This window comes from Neoarius graeffei, chromosome 6, assembly GCF_027579695.1.
Source record: "Neoarius graeffei isolate fNeoGra1 chromosome 6, fNeoGra1.pri, whole genome shotgun sequence".
NCBI lineage: Eukaryota > Metazoa > Chordata > Actinopteri > Siluriformes > Ariidae > Neoarius > Neoarius graeffei.
The window spans coordinates 96,805,215-96,830,084 of record NC_083574.1 but is presented as its reverse complement, the minus strand read 5'-3'; the positions used below and the strand labels follow the sequence as shown (position 1 = coordinate 96,830,084).

Genomic DNA, 24,870 nt, shown 5'->3' with positions numbered 1-24,870 from the left:
GATAAAACATTGTCATAGACTAGGCCAGGGTAGTAGGGCTAGGCATAGCCATTTTAAACGTTAGAGACTGTCTAGTTTCTAAGTATGCAGTTATCATTCAATCCGAAAATCAACTTAACAGATGTACTAGGAGTATTGAATTAGAAGATTACACCTACCTGATATGAAGTGTTCACTACGAATTTGGCTGGTAGAACTGGGGTTCCAGTTTTCTCTTCGCACAGCGGACACCCATTTTGCGCGTCTCTCCTCGTCTGCGGGGAATCTATAAAATGACAGGCCCTCCTTTTGGCCCTGTCTATTGGTACAACCAAATGCTGAACAAGATATAACCATTCTCGAAAGATCTACTCCCACACACTTGATAATTAGAACGGGTTCGTCTAAGTTCTATGCGCGGCCTTGCCGTCCAAGATGGCAGATAAACAAATATCACGTGACCTCGTGACGTCACGTGCACGCTCTCTATAGTGGCATACATTCAAGAACAGGGAAAATTCATAAACGCAAAAAGTTTTTCCTTGATACTGTAGAAAAGCCTGATGTAAATACAACCCCGATTCCAAAAAAGTTGGGACAAAGTACAAATTGTAAATAAAAACGGAATGCAATAATTTACAAATCTCAAAAACTGATATTGTATTCACAATAGAACATAGACAACATATCAAATGTCGAAAGTGAGACATTTTGAAATTTCATGCCAAATATTGGCTCATTTGAAATTTCATGACAGCAACACATCTCAAAAAAGTTGGGACAGGGGCAATAAGAGGCTGGAAAAGTTAAAGGTACAAAAAAGGAACAGCTGGAGGACCAAATTGCAACTCATTAGGTCAATTAGCAATAGGTCATTAACATGACTGGGTATAAAAAGAGCATCTTGGAGTGGCAGCGGCTCTCAGAAGCAAAGATGGGAAGAGGATCACCAATCCCCCTAATTCTGCGCTGACAAATAGTGGAGCAATATCAGAAAGGAGTTCAACAGTGTAAAATTGCAAAGAGTTTGAACATATCATCATCTACAGTGCATAATATCATCAAAAGATTCAGAGAATCTGGAAGAATCTCTGTGCGTAAGGGTCAAGGCCGGAAAACCATACTGGGTGCCCGTGATCTTCGGGCCCTTAGATGGCACTGCATCACATACAGGCATGCTTCTGTATTCTCATCTCATCTCATTATCTCTAGCCGCTTTATCCTTCTACAGGGTCGCAGGCAAGCTGGAGCCTATCCCAGCTGACTACGGCCGAAAGGCGGGGTACACCCTGGACAAGTCGCCAGGTCATCACAGGGCTGACACATAGACACAGACAACCATTCACACTCACATTCACACCTACGGTCAATTTAGAGTCACCAGTCAACCTAACCTGCATGTCTTTGGACTGTGGGGGAAACCGGAGCACCCGGAGGAAACCCACGCGGACACGGGGAGAACATGCAAACTCCACACAGAAAGGCCCTCGCCGGCCCTGGGGCTCGAACCCAGGACCTTCTTGCTGTGAGGCAACAGCGCTAACCACTACACCACCGTGCCGCCCCTGCTTCTGTATTGGAAATCACAAAATGGGCTCAGGAATATTTCCAGAGAACATTATCTGTGAACACAATTCACCGTGCCATCCGCCGTTGCCAGCTAAAACTCTATAGTTCAAAGAAGAAGCCGTATCTAAACATGATCCAGAAGCGCAGACGTCTTCTCTGGGCCAAGGCTCATTTAAAATGGACTGTGGCAAAGTGGAAAACTGTTCTGTGGTCAGATGAATCAAAATGTGAAGTTCTTTATGGAAATCAGGGACACCGTGTCATTCGGACTAAAGAGGAGAAGGACGACCCAAGTTGTTATCAGCGCTCAGTTCAGAAACCTGCATCTCTGATGGTATGGGGTTGCATTAGTGCGTGTGGCATGGGCAGCTTACACATCTGGAAAGAAACCATCAATGCTGAAAGGTATATCCAGGTTCTAGAGCAACATATGCTCCCATCCAGACGACGTCTCTTTCAGGGAAGACCTTGCATTTTCCAACATGACAATGCCAAACCACATACTGCATCAATTACAGCATCATGGCTGCGTAGAAGAAGGGTCCGGGTACTGAACTGGCCAGCCTGCAGTCCAGATCTTTCACCCATAGAAAACATTTGGCGCATCATAAAATGGAAGATACGACAAAAAAGACCTAAGACAGTTGAGCAACTAGAATCCTACATTAGACAAGAATGGGTTAACATTCCTATCCCTAAACTTGAGCAACTTGTCTCCTCAGTCCCCAGACGTTTACAGACTGTTGTAAAGAGAAAAGGGGATGTCTCACAGTGGGAAACATGGCCTTGTCCCAACTTTTTTGAGATGTGTTGTTGTCATGAAATTTAAAATCACCTAATTTTTCTCTTTAAATGATACATTTTCTCAGTTTAAACACTTGATATGTCATCTATGTTCAATTCTGAATAAAATATGGAATTTTGAAACTTCCACATCATTGCATTCCATTTTTATTTACAATTTGTACTTTGTCCCAACTTTTTTGGAATCGGGGTTGTATGCAAAGATTATCATAACTTAGACTGTCCTGAAAAAAACAAACCCATAGATGATATAATTATAGCATGTAGATGGATATCCCTTATAATGACCGTGAGCTTAAAAGAAAAGTACCCTGAAAATAGCCTCTGGTTAATTTCAATTGATAATATCAGGAATAGGGTGAGTGTTTGTCTACTTCAAGGTGCATCAATGTAGGCAACTTTCTGTCCCTAAATATAAGGTGCACATTCTGTGCGTCTGTGGTTGCTATGATTTGCATACAGATATGCTTTACTTTGTAAAACCTGTTGAGGTTCATGTTTATTTAAACAAATATTCTCATACAGTCATGAATGTATTTTTGCATTCTATCAGTGCTTTTGTCGGTATGAGTACAGCAGTGGCAATAATAATGAGCAAAGCAATGGAAGCTGGTTAAGCAAATAGCCTATAATAGCACATTTCATACGCAGCAGGCTTTCAAAAAAAACGATATGGGTATGGGGGGGGCTGTGCCCCAGTTGAGCTTTATGCCTAGCAACGCCTCTGGTTTCCTCCAGTCTCATCTCTGAGAGGTGTTCAGTGTCGGATGAACAGTGATGCGTTCCATCTCCCTACGTTGTGCACTCTATGGCTGATAGGAAGCTTTGTAAGGTTCACCCCATGGCTCGGTTTGGAGTAAAACTCGTTACTGTAATTTCTCTGATGTTCATCAATTATTTAATGAATATTTGTCTTGGTTTTGGAGTCTAAACTGAAGTGACAGGTGTATTAGCCAGCGTTCTACCTTTAAATAGACTTAATGTTACATAATAAAGCAGCTTCCCGTACATGTATCACTCTGGATAGTATACAGTAATAACGTCAGTTCAGTTCAGTTATCCCTTGAGTGCTGAGGTCGTAGGGGTGCCATGCTAGACTGGGTGGTCAACACCTTCCACTGGTCACGGTCCTCTGTGAGGGAAGGAGAGTGTCAAGGCTGCTGTCGGTCCAACTCTTGATGATGTCCAACCAAGCTTTTCTTGGTCTGCTTAGTTGGCGCTTGCCTTCTACTGTGCCTTGGAGAATTGTTTTGGTGAGGGAGTTGTGGTGGCTCATGTCCATACCAGCCAAGCTTTCTGTGCCTAATGACTGCTAAGAGCGGTGCCTGTCTACCTGCAAGGATATTAACTTGTTGCCTAACATACTTGTTAGTCTTGTGTTCTGTATACGAGATGCGTAGCAGTCTCCTGAAGCACTTACAGTTGTGGTCAGAAGTTTACATACAGTGACCTGAAGGTCATGGCAATATTTGGGCTTTCAGTGATTTATCTGAACTGTTCTTTTTCTGTGGCAGAATGATTGTACAGCATACATCTTTAATTAAAAAAAAAACTAGAATTCGGTGCACAAGTTTTAATTTTCTTTGGGTTTTCTGAAATCAACACAGGGTCAAAATTATACATACCGGGTCAAAAATATACATACAGCACACCTAACGTCTCTAATGTCTCTTTGCAAGATTCACCTTGACCAAACATTTGTGTTTACCATGAAGAAGCTTCTGGCAGAATTCTGGTTGGGTATTTCATGACTCTTCATGGTAGAATTGGTAGAGTTCAATTTTTTTTTTTTTCTTGGCATGGACTCGACTTATAAGCCCGGTCCATATATTTTCAACAGGGTTGAAGTCAGGACTTGTTTTAAGCTTAATGTTAGCCTGCTTTATCCTGCTTTATGCGTGTTTGGGTTTATTGTCCTGTTGTAACTCCCAAGTCGTGTTCAAGTTTCTGATGGTTTATACTGAAGAATTCTGAGGTCATCCTCTTTCTTCATTATTCCATGCACTTTGTGAAATGAACCAGTTCCACTGGCAGCAAAACAGCCCCAGAGCATGATGATCCTACCACCACCAGCAGCTGGTACAGTGTCCCTCTGTACATGATGGTCATTGTAGCCGAACAATTCAATATTTGTCTCATCTGACCATACAGCTTTCCTCCAGAAGGCTTTTTCTTTGTGTGGTCAGCTTCAAACTTTAGTTAAGCTTGAAGGTGTCAGTTTTGGAGCAGGGGGTTATTTCTTGGATAGCAGCCTCTTAGTCCATGGTGATCTGAACTGTAGACAGTGATCCATCAGCTTCCAGTTCATGGCAGGGCTGTGCCATGGTGGTTCACAGGTTGTTCCTGACCATCCAAACCGATTTCCTTTCAGCTGAGGGTGACAGTTTGTGTTTTCTTGAAGCAAATTGGCTTGGCAAAGCGACTACACCTCACAATAACTTGCATACAATTGTTTGAACTGATCTTGGAATTTGCTGTTGTTTAGAAATGGCTCCAAGAGACATTCCGGAGTTGTGTATATCTGCGATCCTCTTTCTCAGATCTGCACTGAGCTCCTTGGACTTTCCCATTTTACTGTGTGTTGGTCAATCCAGTGAGTGCTGTAAACAAACCCTTTTTATGAAGGCACAGAGAAGCTACCAGCTGTAGTCAATCATGATCACTAACAGGAAGTTAAGAGACCTCGGCCTTGGCAAGATAAGAGACATTTTGGAAGTTTCAGCACCTCGGAATTAATAATCTAAGTGAGTGTATGTATAATTTTGACCCTGTGTTGATTTCAGAAAACCCAAAGAAAATTAAAACTTGTGCACCAAATTCTATTTTTTTATTAAAGCTGTATGCTGTATGATCATTCTGCCACAGAAAAAGAACAGTTCAAAGAAATTACTGAAAGCCCAAATATTGCCATGACATTCATGACACTGTATGTAAACTTTTGACCACAACTGTATCTTTGGTTTGAGTATTTCAGAAACTGCTGAAGTTCTCTTTTGGTCTCATCCATCCACAAAACATTTTTCATACAGAAAACGATTGCTTCAAGTTATTGCTGCAAAAGGTGGTTCTACAAGCTATTGAATCATGGGGTGTACTTACTTTTTAACACATGGGTTCTGCATTTTCATTTGATTTTTGTGAAATAAATAATGACATGTTGGATTCTGTTGTGTGTTTCTTTTCACCTGAGGTTAGATTTGCATAATTTTAGGACCTGGTAAGGATCAGATGACTTTTTGTTACGTCTTGATTGGTAAAACCATGTAACTGGAAGAGGGTGTACTTTCTTTTTCACATGACTGTGTACTGTACGGTATATGCAATTTCTTTTTTCGTTTCCTCTGTCTGGTCCGACTTTTTTTTTTTTTTTTTAAGATATTTTTTTGGGCTTTTTTGCACCTTTATTGGATAGGACAGTGTAGAGACAGGAAATGAGCGGGAGAGAGACAGGAAGGGATCGGGAAATGACCTCGGGCCGGAATCGAACCCGGGTCGCCCGCATTCATGGTATGGCGCCTTAACCACCTGAGCCACGACGCCCCCGTCTGGTCCGACTTTTGGAGGTCACTGCAAAGATTTGTGTGAAATATTTGTCAAGGTTTTCATTATCCTTCTGATTTCAGGTCACTGTAGCCGCTGTAGTTGTGTGTGTGAGAGATTTCTCAGACTTTGTGTGTGTGTGTGCTGCCAGGTCAGTCATCGTCCAGCTCGGTGGGAGAAGTGGTGATGCACGTGGATCTCATCTCTCACCCTGGTACCGGAGAACATAAAGTCAACGTGAAGGGTAAGCTTAGAACACGCACAATTTTAAGCACTTTATTTTGTCGTCTCATAAGTGCGCGCCCTTGCGTCTCCTCATTTCAGCGACAATGAATAATTTATATTTGATGATGGACAGCGATCAGAGCTCTGAGCATTTTACGACAGTAATAATGATGCAGCTGCTCTTTAACACGCTTTCTTTATGTGTGTCGTTATCCCTCCTCCATACACTCCATTATAAAACTACTTCCTGCGTAAGGATCGGATTGAAGGAGTCGAGCTTTAGGCTCAGAAACCTGATTAGAGGTCAGACCTTCATGGCCAGAATGAGGAGCTGAGTGTCCATTCATCTCACCTGATTAACTCCAAACCATGTAACATTCAAAGTCCTGCACTGCTCCTGTCACTGAAATGGAGTGCAGATGGTCTTTTATTGTTGTTTGTTAGCTCGTCTGCCCATAAGGGCGATGAGCTGTTGCCATGGCGTGGCGTCCGCCATCCGTCCACAATTCAGTTAAATCGTATCTCCTCCGTCAGTTCTCCACGGATTTCCGTTCCCATAGTTTTGTTTGAAAGAACTCATCACTCTGCACAAAACTCGGTCGTTGTTTTGTCAAATTTTTGCTAACGAGTTACTAATTAGGCCAAATTAACAAATTTTCCAGAATTGTACACTACCGTTCAAAAGTTTGGGGTCGCTTTGAAATGTCCTTATTTTTGAAAGGAAAGCACTGTTCTTTTCACTGAAGATCACTTTAAACTAATCAGAAATACACTCTATAGAGGTTTTCGACCCACGTGACCGTTGCCATGTCAACAAGTAGCCGGCGCCATTTTGACGGTCACAAATATGGCGACTGCCGGTAGCGATACACTGTTGATCATGACGAAGTCTCGTTGTCGAGTATTTTATCCGGCCTAGATGACGCGAGTAAGAAGCGATATCACCAGAAAATCAATGATGCTGGTGTACGTGATCCGTACACGTTACCAGGCTATGTTTTTCTGGCTTTGCAGCGCGGGTGATCGATCTTCCTGACCTGCAGTCAGGCGTGTGGGAAATACCAGGGAAAAAACATAAAAGAAAAAGGAGCGAGATGCAGAAAACACCTTCACTATCCAGCGACGTAGGGCATTTACAGGGCGAGCAGAGGGAGAGGTATTTGCAAAAATTGAGGTTAGCAGGCTTAGAGAACGACGTTTACCTGCTTCCACCAGGATTGTTCACTGACAGCTAAGGTTTGTTCACATTTTCATTTACTTTCGGTCCTCAGGATAAACAAAATGTTATTAAATGTCATTGAAATAACTTCTTAGTCTGTTGAGACATGGCCCGGTATAAGTTTTTCCTTTACTGTATTTACTAGTTTACTGAGCTAGCGTGCTCGGGCAGGCTGGGAGCGAGCGCGCTAGCTCGGGCAGGCTGGGAGCGAGCGCGCTAGCTTAGTAAACTAGTCAAGTCAAGTCAAAGTTTATTTATAAAGCACTTTAAAAAACAACAACAGGGCAGTTGACCAAAGTGCTGACAAAAGGCCCTAAACACGCAAGACTTGAAAGACACACAGGACTTGAGAACAACCATAGAACGCATAGGAGAACAATAATAAAATACCAGCACAAGAGGGGGGCAATTTACAGTAGATGGAATATAAATATATTAAAAGAATAAAACAAAATGACAATTTTGCCAATAAAAGATGGGTTAAAAGCGGGATTTCAGACATAGATAGATAAAATAAAACCTCAAAAGCCCTAGGTATATTAAAACAGACGAGATTAAGGTCTTATAGAGTTAAAAGCCTGTGCATAGAAATGTGTTTTAAGGTAGGTTTTAAAATCAGACAAGGAGGGGGCCAGGCGGATGTGAAGAGGGAGCTCATTCCAGAGTTTAGGGCCAATGACAGCAAAGGCCCTGTCCCCTCTACTCTTTAGTCTGGAGGGGGGCACATCTAGTAGTAGTTGGTCAACTGACCTCAGTGCTCTGGCGGGAGTGTGAATTTTTAAAAGATCAGCCAGGTAGGATGGTGCCAACCCGTGTAAAGATTTAAAAACAAATAAAAGAATCTTAAAATGTATTCTATACTGTATAGGGAGCCAGTGGAGGGCAGCCAGCACCGGTGTAATATGCTCACGCCTTCTTGTTTTGGTAAGAAGGCGGGCTGCAGCATTTTGAACTAGTTGTAGGCGTGAGAGGGCAGTAGCACTTATGCCAGCATACAAAGCATTACCATAGTCCAGGCGTGAGGAGACAAATGCATGGATGACCATTTCGAAATTTTTAAAAGATAAAAAAGGTTTAACCTTGGATAAAAGCCGTAACTGATAAAAGCTAGATATAACAACCATACTTATTTGGTTTTCCATTTTAAAGAGGGGATCTAAGTACACGCCAAGGTTTTTTGCAGTACCTTTCTCGTAGGGTCCAAGAGGGCCAAGGTCAATGTGTCGGCCACGGGAAGCGCTAGGCTGAAATACTAGAATTTCAGTTTTGCTCTCATTAAAATTTAAAAAATTTAGGGCCATCCAGGCTTTAATATCCTCCAGGCAGTTTAGCAGACGTTTGAAAGAGTGGGGGTCGTTGTGACTTAAGGGCATATATATTTGTGTGTCATCGGCATAGCAGTGAAAGGAAACATTGTATTTTCTAAAAATAGAGCCAAGGGGGAGCATATACAAGGAAAAGAGTAAAGGGGAAAGAATGGAACCTTGCGGGACACCACAGGAGAGATGTGCAGAGGAGGACAATGAGTCTCCCAAGCAAATAGAAAAACTTCTATTCGAAAGGAAGGATCTGAACCATTGAAGGGCGGCGTCTCTGATGCCAACACAATGTTCTAGATGTGAAATTAAAATGTTGTGATCAACAGTATCAAAAGCAGCAGTGAGATCTACTAGTAAATACAGTAAAGGAAAAACTTGAGACTGAAAGGTTTTAACAGTCATCCAAATGACTGAACGTAAACATTGCTACGGTAACATACTAGCTACTGTTGTTGACATTAGCTAGCTTGACCTTCAAAATGGCGGACACCGGGGCGTCACGTCACCTGTGACGTCACGTCGAAATCCTCTATACATTGCTAATGTGGTAAATGACTATTCTAGCTGCAAATGTCTGGTTTTTGGTGCAATATCTCCATAGGTGTATAGAGGCCCATTTCCAGCAACTCTCACTCCAGTGTTCTAATGGTACAATGTGTTTGCTCATTGCCTCAGAAGGCTAATGGATGATTAGAAAACCCTTGTACAATCATGTTAGCACAGCTGAAAACAGTTGAGCTCTTTAGAGAAGCTATAAAACTGACCTTCCTTTGAGCAGATTGAGTTTCTGGAGCATCACATTTGTGGGGTCGATTAAATGCTCAAAATGGCCAGAAAAATGTCTTGACTATATTTTCTATTCATTTTACAACTTATGGTGGGAAATAAAAGTGTGACTTTTCATGGGAAACACAAAATTGCCTGTCTGGGTGACCCCAAACTTTTGAACGGTAGTGTATCTCTTCTCTGATTTCTCATCCGATTCCAATTCTGACTGACGTCTCGAGTCGATCTTCCCTTGAGGAACAAAACTTGGTCGTTTGTTTGTTGATTTTCCTGCTGTAAACAATTTGTTTATTTTCAGTTAAATCGTCTCTCCTCCTTCCTTCAGTTCTCAGTGGATTTCAGCTCTGATTGTTTTGTTTGAAAGAACTCGACCTTCTTCAGAACACTTGGTCATTGTATTGTCAATTTTTGCTAACGAACTGCTAATGATCGAGTAGCTAGATCAAAAGTGAGGATTGTTTTCAAAGCTATCAATGGTTTATTACCAACATACATCAGTGATAAATTTGTTCAATTCAGAACTGTCCACAGTAGAAATACAAGGAATAGCTCAAGCAAAAATTTAATTTTACCTAAAGTTAAAAAAGCCTTTGGGCAAAGATCAGTAATTTTCAGCGCAGCAAAACTCTGGAACAGTCTCCCAGCTATTTTTAAGGAATGTTCATCACTTCGCACTTTTAGAGGAGAGCAATTCCAGCGTTATGGACGTGACACTTGAACTCAAAATGGCAACAAATGACCCAGTGCATGTTTTATTGTCTCCCAGTATTTAAACAGGTGTTGCATATTTTAAGGCTGTACCATACTGGAGAAGTGATAGAACAAGAACAATTCCCATAGTACATCTAGGGCATGCCAGAAAACGCCAATAAAAGATGCGTTATGGATGTGACAGAAAAAGTATCACTTTTCTTGGGTGACTGTACATTTTTATCACACTCTGTGAAATTGTAAACCTAATGTCGAAATGGAGATATCCGTTTGATAGAGGGGTCCAAGGTGAATATTAAAAAATCTTTGTTTAAAATATTTTGTATTTCATGCAGAGTTTCGGAAGGAAAAGTCAGCGTTATGGATGTGACGAAATTCCGTTATGGATGTGACGCGTCTGAAATAGACATGGCATATGTTTAGAAAATCAGCAATTTAACCACCATAACCCTTTGAAAAACTCTCTAAATATCAGCTAAAACTATCAAAGTTCTTAAATAATATTTAGGATGGCTATTGTTTTGCTGTTTTGTGGATTTTAGCATACATTTCTGTGGCTTGTGGCAATAATATAGAATTGTACATGATCAAAGTTGATTTTAGCTTGGGGTTTACATTATAAGAAAGAAAGACTGACAGTGACATATTAGGTTGATTACAAATTGGTTCAACTTATTCACATCTGTAAAATACAGGCCTAGGTGATATCTCTGGGAGTGGTTTTGATGTATTACATGTTGCTTTATTTTTGCATGGTGAGGTTGACATTTACATGGAATTGCCCAGGAATGCTAAAGAGCATTCGTATCAACCAACTTTTGTAATTTGCGTGAGTTTTTATTTATTTTAATTGTAGTTACGTATAGTTTTCTTTTTCTGTTTCTCATTCATTTTGTTTGAGGGCCATATGTATATTATCATGTGATATTTTATGCCACCCTCGATAAATAAAGTTTAAAAAAAAAATAATAATAATGACATCACCTTAACGAGTTTTGGGACTTTTCACTAGAACTGTATCTCCTCTCTCATTTATCATGTGAATTCAGTTCTGATGGATGTTTTGGGTCGATCTTCACTCGGGGAACAAAATGTAGTCCTTTGTTGATGTTCCTGTTGTAAACAGTTTGTCGTTGGAGGTCGGTCCTCTCTCTCTCACATCACATCATCACATTTCAGTTCTGTTTGATGTTTTGGTCGTCATGGTTGTTTTGATGGCAGGCCAGATGGGTTCCTACGCCCGTGACGTTCTGGTTTAATGTTAAGATAATATAATATGAGGCTGATTAAAACTCTTAAACTCTTTCTGGAGTTAAGTATGACATTTCCGGAGGGAGGGGTTGGTGTCATGGTGTTGAGGAAACCAATAAAGTTGATAAAGATGCTGAACTTAAAAAGAAAAAAAAAATCCCTGATCTTTGGGATAATTTGTTTGGTTTATTGTCTTTCCTGTCTCGTGTCGCAGTGGTGGGTGTGAACAACATCAACTGGCAGACAAACGCCATGTTCCGACCGTTTGTCGAGATCAACGCCATTGGGCCGAACCTCGCCGACAAGAAACGCAAATACAGCACCAAGACTAAGAACAACAACTGGTCACCGAAATACAACGAAACATTCCAGTAGTGAGTACCTCATTCATTCATTTATTCATTATTCATGAATCTTTCTGGATCTTTCTTTGGTCTATTCAGGATAGTACACTCACCGGCCACTTTATTAAATCAAGAGCTTCAGTTAATGTTCACGATGTTCAAACATCAAAACGGGAAAAATTGTTATCTCACAGTGAAGTGTGACTTTCTTTCACTGTGGTATGGGTGCTGGTTTGAGCCAGATGAGTATTTTTGGTTTGAGTATTTCAGAAACTGCTCCTGATCTCCTGGGGTTTTCACACACGACAGTCTCTAGAGTTTACACAGAATGGTGCGAAAAACAAAAAACAAGCACTGAGTGAGCGAGCGACAGTTCTGTGGGTGGAAACAAACGCCTTGTTGATAAGAGAGGTCAGAGGAAAATGGACAGATTTTACATGGTTCGAGCTTTTTTTTTTTGCCAGGAAGGATACAGTAACTCATATAATCACTCTTTACAACCGTGGTGAGCAGAAAAGCATCTCAGCATGCAGCAGAAAACAGAAGAACACACTGAGTTCCACTCCTGTGAAGAACAGGAATCTTAGAATCAAGTACATGTTCCTGTTAAAGTGCCCATGCAGGTACTTTTGCCCCTTTTCCACCAAAGCAGTTCCAGGGCTGGTTCGGGGCCAGTGCTTAGTTTGGAACCGGGTTTTCTGTTTCCACTGACAAAGAACTGGCTCTGGGGCCAGAAAAACCGGTTCCAGGCTAGCACCAACTCTTTGCTGGGCCAGAGGAAAGAACCACTTACGTCAGCGGGGGGGCGGAGTTGTTAAGACCAACAACAATAGCAAGACCGCCAAAGCCGACATAACACCGGCTAATGTTAACTCATAACAAAGGCTAACATAACCATCTCACATTCAGTGTAAGTAAGAGTCAAAACGTTATTAGGTTATTACCTGTCTCCTAGAACGTAATCGCCGTCCACTCAAAACCTGTCGATCAACACGATCTGCCGTTTTCTGATCCCAATGAAGCACCGTAAAGCCAGAAGCAGCAGCTGTACAAATGCGAAGTCATCCATTATTGTTGTTGTTGCTGCTTCTTCTTCTCCGTGTTGTTGTTGCTTCGATGTTCGCGCCAAGGTTTATGCAAACGCAGCGACGTAACTGACGTATACAGTGACGTAATGACGTGGCTCCCCTTAGCACCCCGAGCTACGGGAAAGCAAACTGGTTCTCAGATGGCTCGCAAGTTGAACGAGTTGTGAACCAGCACCAGCACTGGCCCCGAACCAGCCCTGGAACTGATTTGGTGGAAAAGGGGTATTTGAGGTTGTGTGTGACAGCCTGGGAAACATTCACATGATCAAATACAAAAAACTACATCACAATCAGACGTAACGATGTCCTAGGGTTTTATATTCTATTAAAATTAGAAAGTGAAATAGGAAGAAAATTACATTTCACAAAGATTTCATTGGCGTTTCTCTGAAAGACGCTGAGCCTGCTTTTCATTTATAACCTGATCTACTGACGGAGACGGAACAAAAAACAACATTTCTGGCACATTAGTTTTATCAAATTATCGGTTTACACTGAGAAACGAGATCTTTAAATCTTTAATTCGGTCACTGAAACGTTTTAAAGCTTTCTCTGATGTTGTTGAGCGTGTCAGCGCTCTTCGCTGCTTTGGGTTTTGATGATGTGATGGAATGGTGTTCCTCAGCTGGGATCGGATTACAAACTGAACCAGTGTATAACGTGAAAGTATCTTACTGTGGACACGTGCAAATATCTTCACAGCTCTTTGGTTCATCCTCTTTATGAATACCATGATGTTGTCTGGTCTAATGCTGACAAGACAAGCCTCGACACATTATTAAGGTTGCAGAAGAGAGGAAGAGAGGAAGGCAGGTGCCTGCATTATTCTATAGAAGTAGGCCAGAGAAGAACGATCTGAAAACTTGGACCCCTTCAACTGATCGTTGGACTTTCCATCAATGCCTATTGGCATTCAAATGCTTGAAAGGACTTTGCCCATCGTACCTTAGGAACGTGTTTACCTGCCATTCTGAAGTCCATAACTACAACACGAATAACAAATCTAGCATTCATACGGTCGAAATATCATCCAAGTCTGGTTATAGAGCCTTCAAATATTCTGCTGCAAAATTATTCAACAGTCTATAGTTAAAAACTCTAAGTGTGTGAAATCATTTTGCTCAAACTATTAGTTATGTATATCACTAAAAATGTTTTAGATTAACTCTAAATTGTCCAATGTACTTAAACCTTTAAGTTATTATAATTTTCACACTATTTCTTAAAGTTTCCATTGTCAATCCAAGTCGTTATGTTTTAATATTTTTATCCATGTTATCATATTTTAATTTATCCGATTTGTTATTATATATTTGCTGTTCATTTATTTTTATGTTAGTTATATCAGACGCTCGCTGGCCGTGCTGTGAAAATTGTCCATGCAGACGCTCATCTAAGTTTCCAAACCTGTCATTGCTTAACTCTTGAATATTTTCTATCATTAAAAAGCTTATAATCTCTGCTTTCCAAAGAAATGTATCTGGTTAAGATCTGTTCAGGACTTTAGGAGTAATGGCAGGGTGAAGTCGGTACAACAGAGTAAAAACTCTGCCTGCGTGACGTTGGGAAACTGCCGGTGCTTTTCTTTTTGAGTCACGGGAAAGCGGTCAGGCTCTCTCTCTCTCTCTCTCTCTCTCTCTCTCTCTCTCTCTCTCTTCTGATCGGTTTCCCACTGGATTACTCATCAATATCAATCAGATCGCTTTTATAGGGATGTTCTCTCGCTCTCACTGTTTCTGATGAAGGATTCGGCAAAATTTTCCCTCCGCTAGTTTCGATGTTCTGATTCACGGGAGACTTTGAAGTGAGTTTTCATAGCTTTACCTACTTATTTTTTTCAAATCAAACTGATTCATGTAAATAAATAATTATTTTAGAATATAACTGGAGTTGTTTTGATGAAAAATATTGAGATCTTAGTGGTTGGAATGAGATAAAAAAAAACAGAAGTCAGAAACGCGAGTGTCAGTTTCAGTTCAGTTAATGTGAATTGTTTATTGTTACACTGGTTTTTTCGAGGTTCGCCTTGAAAGCTGTGAATATTACCATATTTATCCTAATATATGTGCCCGGGCGCGATGCAAAACATGAAGGGGGAGCGTCAATTTCGACCCTTAAATGACAAAAATCGAACATGACAAAATCATTGGAATTTAAAACATTTATTTTGAAACACATGAAAATACAGTTATATGTCCAAAAAGTCAATTAAACAATGTCCAGCTCGCTTATAAGGATAACATTGGTAAGTAAACTATTCGTAGTGACGTCACAATTCACGTCATCGTCGATGTTTATGAGCTCACAAAACAAAATGTCGTCCTCAAAACGATCCTTCACCGCTAGTTTTAAGCTAAAGGTTGTAGAACTGGCAGAGCAGAAAGGCAAACACTTAGCTGCAAAAACATTTAATGTTCACCGTAAACGTGTACAAGAGTGGTGCAAACAAAAGGTACGTCTCCACCCGTATTGATATCCGCAGCAGAGTGAATGTCCGTATTTTATACTGTCCATGTTTACTAACGCGATTTCCGGTAAAAAAAATCAGCGGTGAAATTGAACGTCTCTGTTGTGGTTTGTTGGATTTAAAGTTTGTTAAATGAAGAAAATGGTTGGTAAATACTATTCTAGCTCTGAAAATCATGGAGGCGCGTCAAATAGGGAGGGCGCTTCTATAAGGATAAATACGGTAATTGAAATAATCATTTATATTCTTTCATATAAACACGAGTAGGCCCGACTTTTGAGAAACACAAAGCTCTACAGAGCACAAAGAGGGGATTAGAAATAATCTTTGATTACGTTTTTATTTATTTTGATAGAGAATGGTAGATATGAATGACATTCAGTGCTTATTTACGTATATTTTATGATTAACATTGAGTTCTCCTTCTTTGTGATGTATAAATGAGAGTTAAGATCAGCTTTATAGTCACAAATAAAGCCATTTGGTGAAACTTTGAAGAAGAGATTGTACCAATTTAACGTTTTTACCTAATTAGCATAATTAATACTAATCAAATGCTAATTTGCATCATTTGATTTTTCTAATTTTTCAAACTTTGTATTCAGTATCCAACCATCTATGTTCCTGCTAATTTCCATGTAAATATCTTGAAAATAGAAAAGTTATGAAGAAAAAACATTTGATCTCACTGGGTAATGAGGCCCGTTTTGGACCATGTGACCCTCATACAGAATATTACGGCAGTTTTCTAAAAATTAAGCCGTTTCTTCAATCTTTGATTTGTAATATCTCAAGAACGGATAAACATATTTTAATTCTGTAAAAAGTCCATTGTTCTGCAATTAATTCTGAATTCAATTAGATCAGTTTCAAGCAAGTTGGATTGAATTTGACTTTTCACCCAATTTGCCTATTTATATTATGCACAGCTTTCATGTAAATCAGTGTCAGTTTTTGAAACCCTGTGCCTAATAAAGTTTATTATTATTATTATTATTATTATTATTATTATTATTATTATTTGATCAGATTGTGATGAAATCAAGCTCAGTGAGTGAGGTTTGGGGTTTTATTCATCTTTCTGCAAGTTTTAGTTCTACACTCGTTAAACATGACATGGGGATAGAAAGTAAATACTGGACTGTAATCCTCAATGAGTTCATTTTGGTGAAATAATATTTGTGGTGTTGGATTTTTTTTTTTTAAATTAGAATATATTATTAGAAGAAAAGAACAAATTGTTTTACAATTTTGGTCAAAAATTGTTTATTTTTCCAGAATTTAGCTCCAACAGCACATCTGACAGGTTTTCTCAGAACGCCACGGTTACATCCTCGAATTTATTCCCATCATTTCATTTGTGACAAAATTATTTGCATCTCATCTACAGCTTGTAATACATCATTCCTCTGACCAAGGAAGTTTATCTGAGAGGCAGAAATCATACTGAAGGGAAATTTATGATAAAAGATCTATAACCCCATTTCCAAAAAAGTTGGGCCGCTGTGTAAACTGTGAATTAAAACAGAATGTGAAGATTTGCAAATCATGGAAACCCTATATTTCATTGAAAATAGTGCAATAATAACATATCAAATGTTGAAACTCAGCTATTTATTGTTTTTTGAACTTGATGTCAGCAGCACGTTTCAAAAAAGTTGGGATGGGCGTGTTTACCACTGTGTTGCATCACCTCTACTTTTAACATCACTCTGCAAACATTTTGCAACTGAGGAAACCAATTGCTGTAGTTTTGAAAGAGAAATGTTGTCCCATTCTTGCCTGATAATTTATAATTTCAGTTTCTCAACAGTTCGGGGTCTCCTTTGCCGTATTTTGTGCTTCATAATGTGCCAAATGTTTTAAATGGGAGACAGGTCTGGACTGCAGCAGGCCAGTTTAGCACCCCGACTCTTTTACTGCAGAGCTATGCAGTTTTAATATGTGCAGAAAGCAGTTTGGTATTGTCTTACTGAAAGAAGGAAGGCCTTCCCTGAAAATGATTTAGTCTGGATGGCAGCATGTTGCTCTGAAACATGTATATATCATTCAGCATTAATGACGCCTTTCCAGATGTACAAGCTACCCATGTCATGTGCACTAATGCCCTCTCGTACCATCACAGACGCTGGCTTTTGAGCTGTGCACTGATAACAAGCCGGATGGTCCCTCTCCTCTTTAGCCTGGAGGATGTGGTGTCCATGATTTCTAAAAAGAATTTCTACTTTTGATTCGTCAGACCTCGGGACAGTTTTCCACTTCGCCTCAGTCCATCGGGCCCAGAGAAGGTGGTGGTGTTTCTGGATATTGTTTATTTCTGGTTTTAACTTGCATTTGTGGATGCAGTAATGAAGTGTTTTCACAGACAATGGTTTTCTGAAGTGTTCCTGAGCCCATACAGTGATTTCCACTGCAGACACGTGTCTGCTTTTAATGCAGTGTCTCCTGAGGGCCTGAAGATCACAGGCATCCAGTGTCAGGTTTCAGCCTTGTCTCTTGCATACAGAGATTTCTCCAGATTCTCTGAATCTTTTAATGATATTATGGGCTATAGACGATGTGATCCCCAAATTCTTTGCAGTTTTATACTGAGGAACGTTATTCTTAAATTGTTGCACTGTTTGCCCACGTAGTCTTTTACAGAGCAGTGAGCCCTTCCCCATCTTTACTTCTGAGAGACTCCGCCTCTCTGGAATGCTCTTTTTAAACACAATCAGCTTACTGACCTGTTGCCAATTAACCAAATTAGTGTGGGGGGGGGGGGGGGGGGGGGTTTAGCATTACACAACTTTTTCAGTCTTTTGTTGCCCCTGTCCCAACTTTTCTGAAATGTGTTGCTGTCTTCACATTCAAAAAGCCATAAACATTTCTCAGTTTCAACATTTGATATGTTGTCTTTGTACTATTTTCAATGAAATACAGGGTTTCCATGATTCGCAAATCTTCACATTCTGTTTTTATGAACAGCTTACACAGCGTCCCGACTGTTTTTGGAATTGGGGTTGTAAGATATAAGAGATGTCTGTCATTGTGGGCTCACGTACAGCAGCAGCACTCAGCCGAGTTTCCTTGAACCTGCGTCTGCTCCAGACTCACTTGTTGTTGTCCAGCTTTCAGTTTAACTTTAAGAGGCTATTAAAAAGAAGAGACTAATTATGACCAGGATTTACTGAAACCTTTTGCACTTTCAGGCTGAATAAAGATGCTCCAAACTGCCAGAGTCTTTTCACTGCCAGAACAATAACACACTCATTTGGGAAAGAGTCATTAACACACTCCTGCTTTAATAAGGTCAAAATATTGGGAATTAAAAGCCGTTTGCTGGAGCGTTTAATTGAATGTGAAAATGTTGTTGAAAGTGGTCTTTTGTCTGGGCAGGTCGAGTCGGTGAAGGTCCTTCTGTACCTGACGATGTTCAAGCTTAAGCATTTTAAAACACGGAACTTTACACAAAAGCAAAGCAAGTACATACAGTATAACGCACAGGTTCAGCACTTACTGCACTTTATGAACATTTACAGACCATATATATATATATATATATATATATATACACACTACCATTCAAAAGTTTGGGGTCACTCTGAAATGTCCTTATTTTTGAAAGAAAAGCACTGTTCTTTTCAATGAAGATCACTTTAAACTAATCAGAAATCCACTCTATACATTGCTAATGTGGTAAATGACTATTCTAGCTGCAAATGTCTGGTTTTTGGTGCAATATCTCCATAGGTGTATAGAGGCCCATTTCCAGCAACTCTCACTCCAGTGTTCTAATGGTACAATGTGTTTGCTCATTGCCTCAGAAGGCTAATGGATGATTAGAAAACCCTTGTACAATCATGTTAGCACAGCTGAAAACAGTTGAGCTCTTTAGAGAAGCTATAAAACTGACCTTCCTTTGAGCAGATTGAGTTTCTGGAGCATCACATTTGTGGGGTCGATTAAATGCTCAAAATGGCCAGAAAAATGTCTTGACTATATTTTCTATTCATTTTACAACTTATGGTGGGAAATAAAAGTGTGACTTTTCATGGAAAACACAAAATTGTCTGGGTGACCCCAAACTTTTGAACAGTAGTGTGTATATGCACAGTACTGTGCAAAAGTCTTAGGCCGAATCCCATTTCACCCCTTGGACCAACCCCTTGGCCCTTCCCCTCCATTTTGTGCGTTCACGTGAAGGGGTAGGGGTATCCCAATCCCAGTTAACGCAGAGGGGAAGGGGAAGGGGTAGAGCTTCTGTACCCCTCCAAACGGAGATTTTCCTGGAGCTGACTCCGAACGAAGGGGTTTGAGTGATTTCCCACAATGCCATGCGGATTTCAGCGAGATTTCATGCGGATTTCAGAAAGATGGCGGTTCCCGCGGCGAAAGATTGTCATAAATGTATTTTCTCCATTATTTACGTGTTTTAAGTTGTTATCCAGAGGAAACACGCCGCTTGATTCGCTTTCGAGCTGAGAATGAGCAGCGATTTCTGAAATCCAAGCTGCTGCTAAAAAGCTTTGGGAGTGAGTATTGTTTTCGGTTGCTTGACTGCATACGTTTTGTTCTGTTATTCTCGCTTTTATTGTTTACATGAGTGTTCTGACACCTCATTCTGTCGGATGTGGTGCACGAAGCGCCAAAGATATCCCATTCAGTGGTGTTAGTTAACAAATCACACCCTGCCAGCAGAGATTTCTGGTTCTGCCTCTGGCTCTGACTGTAGCGGCTGGTCGCAGCCAATGACGCATTTGGTCGCGTTTTGCTAACGTAAACGCTGACGGAGGTACGCGATGACGTATGCGATCGTTGAAGGGCTATCCCAATACGTAGGGGTTGAATTTCAAGCCCTATCCCTTGTAGCTCAGTTTCAAGGGGGAGGGGTAGAAATTAGAATTGGGATTGGGCCTTAGGCACATGTAAAGAAATGCTTTCAATGAAAAATGGCTTAAAAATAATGGAATGAAAGTTTCAATATTTAAAAAATACTATAAACAGTCATCAGTAAGCTATAATAAATAATAAATGAAACAAAGGCAATATAGCCCTGTGATGACCTGGCGACTTGTCCAGGGTGTACCCTGCCTTTCGCCCGTAGTCAGCTGGGATAGGCTCCAGCTTGCCTGCGACCCTGTAGAACAGGATAAAGTGGCTAGAGATGATGAGATGAGATGAGATGAGATGAGATGAGATGAGATGAGATGAGATGAGATGAGATGAGACAAAGGCAATATTTGGTGTGAGACGGCCCTTTGCTTTAAAAAAAAAAAAAAAACTATTCTGAGGTCCAGTGAGTGCAGTTTTATGCGGAAATGATCTGTAGGTTTTACTGAGCATCTTACAGAACCAGCCGCAGTTCTTCTGGACACTTTGACTGTCACACTCACTTCTTCATTTTGCACCAGAACTTTTGCCCTTCATTATGTTTTCTTTTTTAATCTGAAAAGTGCTCTTTTGTGGAATATGCTGCTCACATACAAACTTTTGTTTTTCTGTCACATTTAAATTTCTGCTGGAAAAAAAAAACAATTAAAAAAAACCCAGAACGTTTGAACTCTAAAATGTTTGTCATGTTTTGACTCAATAATGTAGAAGTCATAAAATAGAAATCTATAACAAAGTTTGTATGAAAATAACTAGGGGGCTGAAGACTTTTGAACAGTACTGTGTTTAGAGTACCAGAACAATCGAGCTGTAATCTAATGTATAATCTAATGTACAGTGCTATGCAAAAGTATTGGCACCCCCCCTTTTTTTCATACAAACTTTGTTATAGATTTCTATTTTATGACTTCTACATTATCGAGTCACAGCATTACAAAAATATTTTAGAGTTCCGAATGTTTGGGGGATTTTTCCAGCACAAAATTAAATGTTACAGAAAAAAAAAGTTTGTATCTGAGCAGCATATTCCATAAGAGAGCACTTTTCAGATTAAAAAAGAAAACATAATGAAGGCTGATGGGTTTTGGTGTAAAATGAAGAAGCGAGTGTGACAGTCACCTACAGATAATTTCCGCATAAAACTGACCTCACTGGACCTCAGACTTTTTTTTTTTTTAAGTAAAGGGAATTTTGTCTCACACCAAATACTGACTCTGTTTCATTTATTACTGTTTACTGCTCTTTATATATTTTTTTTTAATGGAGAAACATTTAACGTCATTATTTTTGACGGCTCGACATCATTTCTTTGCTTCTGCACCAAACTGTTGATATAATTTTTTATTATAAATATATTTATCAGCTTTTTCAGGACGCTCATTTCTTTGTTGTTATTTGTGTTTGCTTTTGTGTTTACCAAATAATGAAAGTCTTTATTTAAAAGTTTAAAACGTCTTTAGAGAAAAGAAAACATCATAGATGTGTTCACACTTTTACTTTTTATGAAGAAAATCTGTGAATATGTAAAATTTGGAAACACCTCCACCCAACATGTGTCCGTGCCCTCTCCTCCCCTCCCCTGCCCAGTAATTTGCATGCTGGGACATGATTGGATCTTCTGTTTTATGATGTAATAACATTTATTTAAGATTGTGTCTTAAATAAAGACAGCAAAAGTAATGCATTTTTTTCATTTATCACTCTTTATCCAGTCTGTTTATTTTTTTTTTTAAACAAATTCCCCCAAAAGTGTTTACTTAATACCTCGCCCGGGACGGAGTCCACCAGGGGGCGAGGTATTGTTTTCGGTGGGGTCTGTGTGTTTCTTTCTTTATTTATTTATTTGGTTGGTTTTTTTGTTAATATTGCGGGAAAACGGCTGGATCAATCTTAATGAAACTTTCAGGATAGATGGGCATTGGTTTCAAATAGAACCTCCAACATTTTGGAGGTCATCCAGTCAAGGTCAAGGTTTTTGCGGCTACTGCTTCATATAGAGGCGGTAACCACTATGTCATCGTACTGTAAGAATATAAGAGTGTAACAATCACGCAGTATGGTGTGAGAGCAGTACAGTGTGTTCTGATTGGCTGAGAGCAGCAGAGAATCAGAACCATGTTTATTGGCCAAGTATGTTCACACACAAGGTCAAGGTCACCAAAAAGGTCAAAATCTTTTTTTTTTTCTCGATATCTTCCTTCATATTCATCATAAGTGCTACCAGTAGAGGTTTGTTTTGCCTGGCAACACTTGTTGAAATATGTTTTGGGTTTATAAATTAATTATTTTAAGCCTTTATTTGTATGAAATAAAATAAAGCCTTCTTATGAGATTTTCTACTTATACAAATACATTATTTAAAAAATTTATTGATGTACAAATTGTTCATTAATTCTTGGGTTTCACGTGACGTCACATCTGCCTCATTAGTTACTCAAAACTTGAGCTGGTGGTCTACAAAAGCTCAGTTGACAAAGCGTTTGTACGGAGAAGGTGCATTGCTCGGGTGAAAAATGCCTTACGCTTGCGTTGTTTTAGGTTGTTCGAATCTATCAAACTGTAAAACTGATAAAAGTTTCTTCAGGGTTCGCCGTGAACTCATAAAGGGTGAACAGACACAGGATTTCACAAAAAGACATCAAGAAAGGTGGCTTTCGAACCTCTCAGTGCAATCGAAGGGAGTCGAGTCAAAGCATGCTCGAGTTTGCAGTGATCACTTGGTGAAAGGTTTGTATTTCCCTCTCAGCTCTGTCCTTAGTGTTCTCCAAGTACTTTTCTTGCTATGTGTCATTATTTTATGGTACTTTTTTTAGTCCCGAAGCGCTAAAGTCCCCAGCTGTTTCTTTGTTTGCTCCTCACAAAGTCCATATGCATGAAGGTCGCGACAAAATTCTTCCCCAGCCATACAGTTCCAATGCGCCATGATCACTTCTTCTTTGTCTTGTTTAACTAAGATCCAGGTCTTTAAAGGGGTTTCTGATGATCTTTGTGAATGATTTAGCTGAGAGATAAGAGCCAACACAAGTGAGAATCAAGCCAACTGTTTGTTTACACTTCAACTTGCAGCACTTTGTTGTAAAAATGCGAACAAAAAGCTTAAAAAAACATACTTACACGGGCAAAAACAATCCAGGATTCATTGGGCAGCGACTTGATAGCGAGGTCCTTTACCCAGCCACATAGAGAAAAGCTGTAAGCCTCCGTACTCTTCTACACTTTCATCTGTTTTGCGATGTAGAAGGATGTCTGCAACACCAGATAGTTTGAGATGTCGGGGAACTCGACTGAAGGGGAGTTTTCCAGATCGTATGACAAATCCGTCTTTCCCAGACTGTAGGGGTCGATTCCATTGCACATAGCGATCTCCTGAATATATCTAAAGCCAGCAGTGGCTTCTAGATTATGAGCGTACTCTGATAAGTTATCACTAGTTGTTTGCACTACGGAAGCTGTTTTGGTTTGCTCGACCACCAACTGTTTTACCAGAAGTGAAATCACTAAGAAAAGTCACGTGACTGAAACCCAAGAATACCACTGCCTTTCATGTCCCCGCCCCCTGTTCACTCATTTGCCTGCTGCATTATGACTGGATCATCTGTTTTATGATGTAATGACACTTCACATGCTTGATTTTGCAGTCAGACTGCTTTGAAGCTCGTCTCATCTCGTCTTCTTCCGCTTATCTGGGGCCAGGTCGTGGAGGCAGCAGTCTAAGCATGGAAGCCCAAACTTCCCTTTCCCCAGACACCTCGGCCAGCTCCTCGGGAAGAACACCGAGGCGTTCCCAGGCCAGCTGAGAGACATAGTCCCTCCAGCATGTCCTAGGTCTTCCCCGGGGCCTCCTCCCGGGGGGACATGCCTGGAACACCTCCCCAGGGAGGCATCCAGGAGGCAACCGAAAGAGATGCCCGAGCCACCTCAGCTGATTCCTCTCGATGTGGAGGAGCAGCTGCTCTACTCCGAGCTCCTCCCGAGTGACTGTGCTTCTCACCCTATCTCTAAGGGAGCGCCCAGCCACCCTGCGAAGGAAACTCATTTCGGCCACTTATATCCGCGATCTTGTTCTTTCTGTCATTACCCAAAGCTCATGACCATAGGTGAGAGTCGGAACGTAGCTCGACCAGTAAATCGAGAGCTTTGCCTTTTGGCTCAGCTCCTTCACCACGATGGACCGGTAAAGCGACCGCATCACTGCGGAGGCCGCACTAATCCGCCTTTCGATCTCATGCTCTATCCTTCCCTCACTCATGAACAAGATCCCGAGATACTTAAACTCCTCCACTTGAGGCAGGACTTCTCCACCAACCTGGAGAGGGCAAGCCACCTTTTTCCAGTCGAGAACCATGCCCTCTGACTTGGAGGTGCTGATTCTCATCCCAGCCACTTCACACTCAACTGCAAGCCGCCCCAGTGCATGCTGAAGGTCCTGGTTTGAAGAAGCCAACAGGACAACATCATCTGCGAAAAGCAGAGATGAAATCCTGTGGTTCCCAAACAGGATTCCTTCCGGCCCCTGGCTGCGCCTAGAAATTCTGTCCATAAAGATTATGAACAGAACCGGTGACAAAGGGCAGCCCTGCCGGAGTCCAACATGCACTGGGAACAGGTCTGACTTACTGCCGGCAATGCGAACCAGACTCCTGCTCCGTTCGTACAGGGCCCAGACAGCCCTTAGCAAAGAGCCCTGAACCCCATA

General features: G+C 40.6%; 1 protein-coding gene across 1 annotated transcript in view; it reads left to right on the top strand.

Annotated features, from left to right (window-relative positions):
* LOC132888443 (protein unc-13 homolog C-like) overlaps positions 1-24,870 on the top strand; it is a 567,940-nt gene that overhangs the window by 539,741 nt on the left and 3,329 nt on the right. Inside the window, exons 31-32 of the mRNA XM_060924493.1 lie at positions 6,044-6,136; positions 11,618-11,777. Of these exons, the coding sequence (XP_060780476.1) occupies positions 6,044-6,136; positions 11,618-11,777 (253 nt within the window). The remainder of the gene's footprint in view (positions 1-6,043; positions 6,137-11,617; positions 11,778-24,870) is intronic.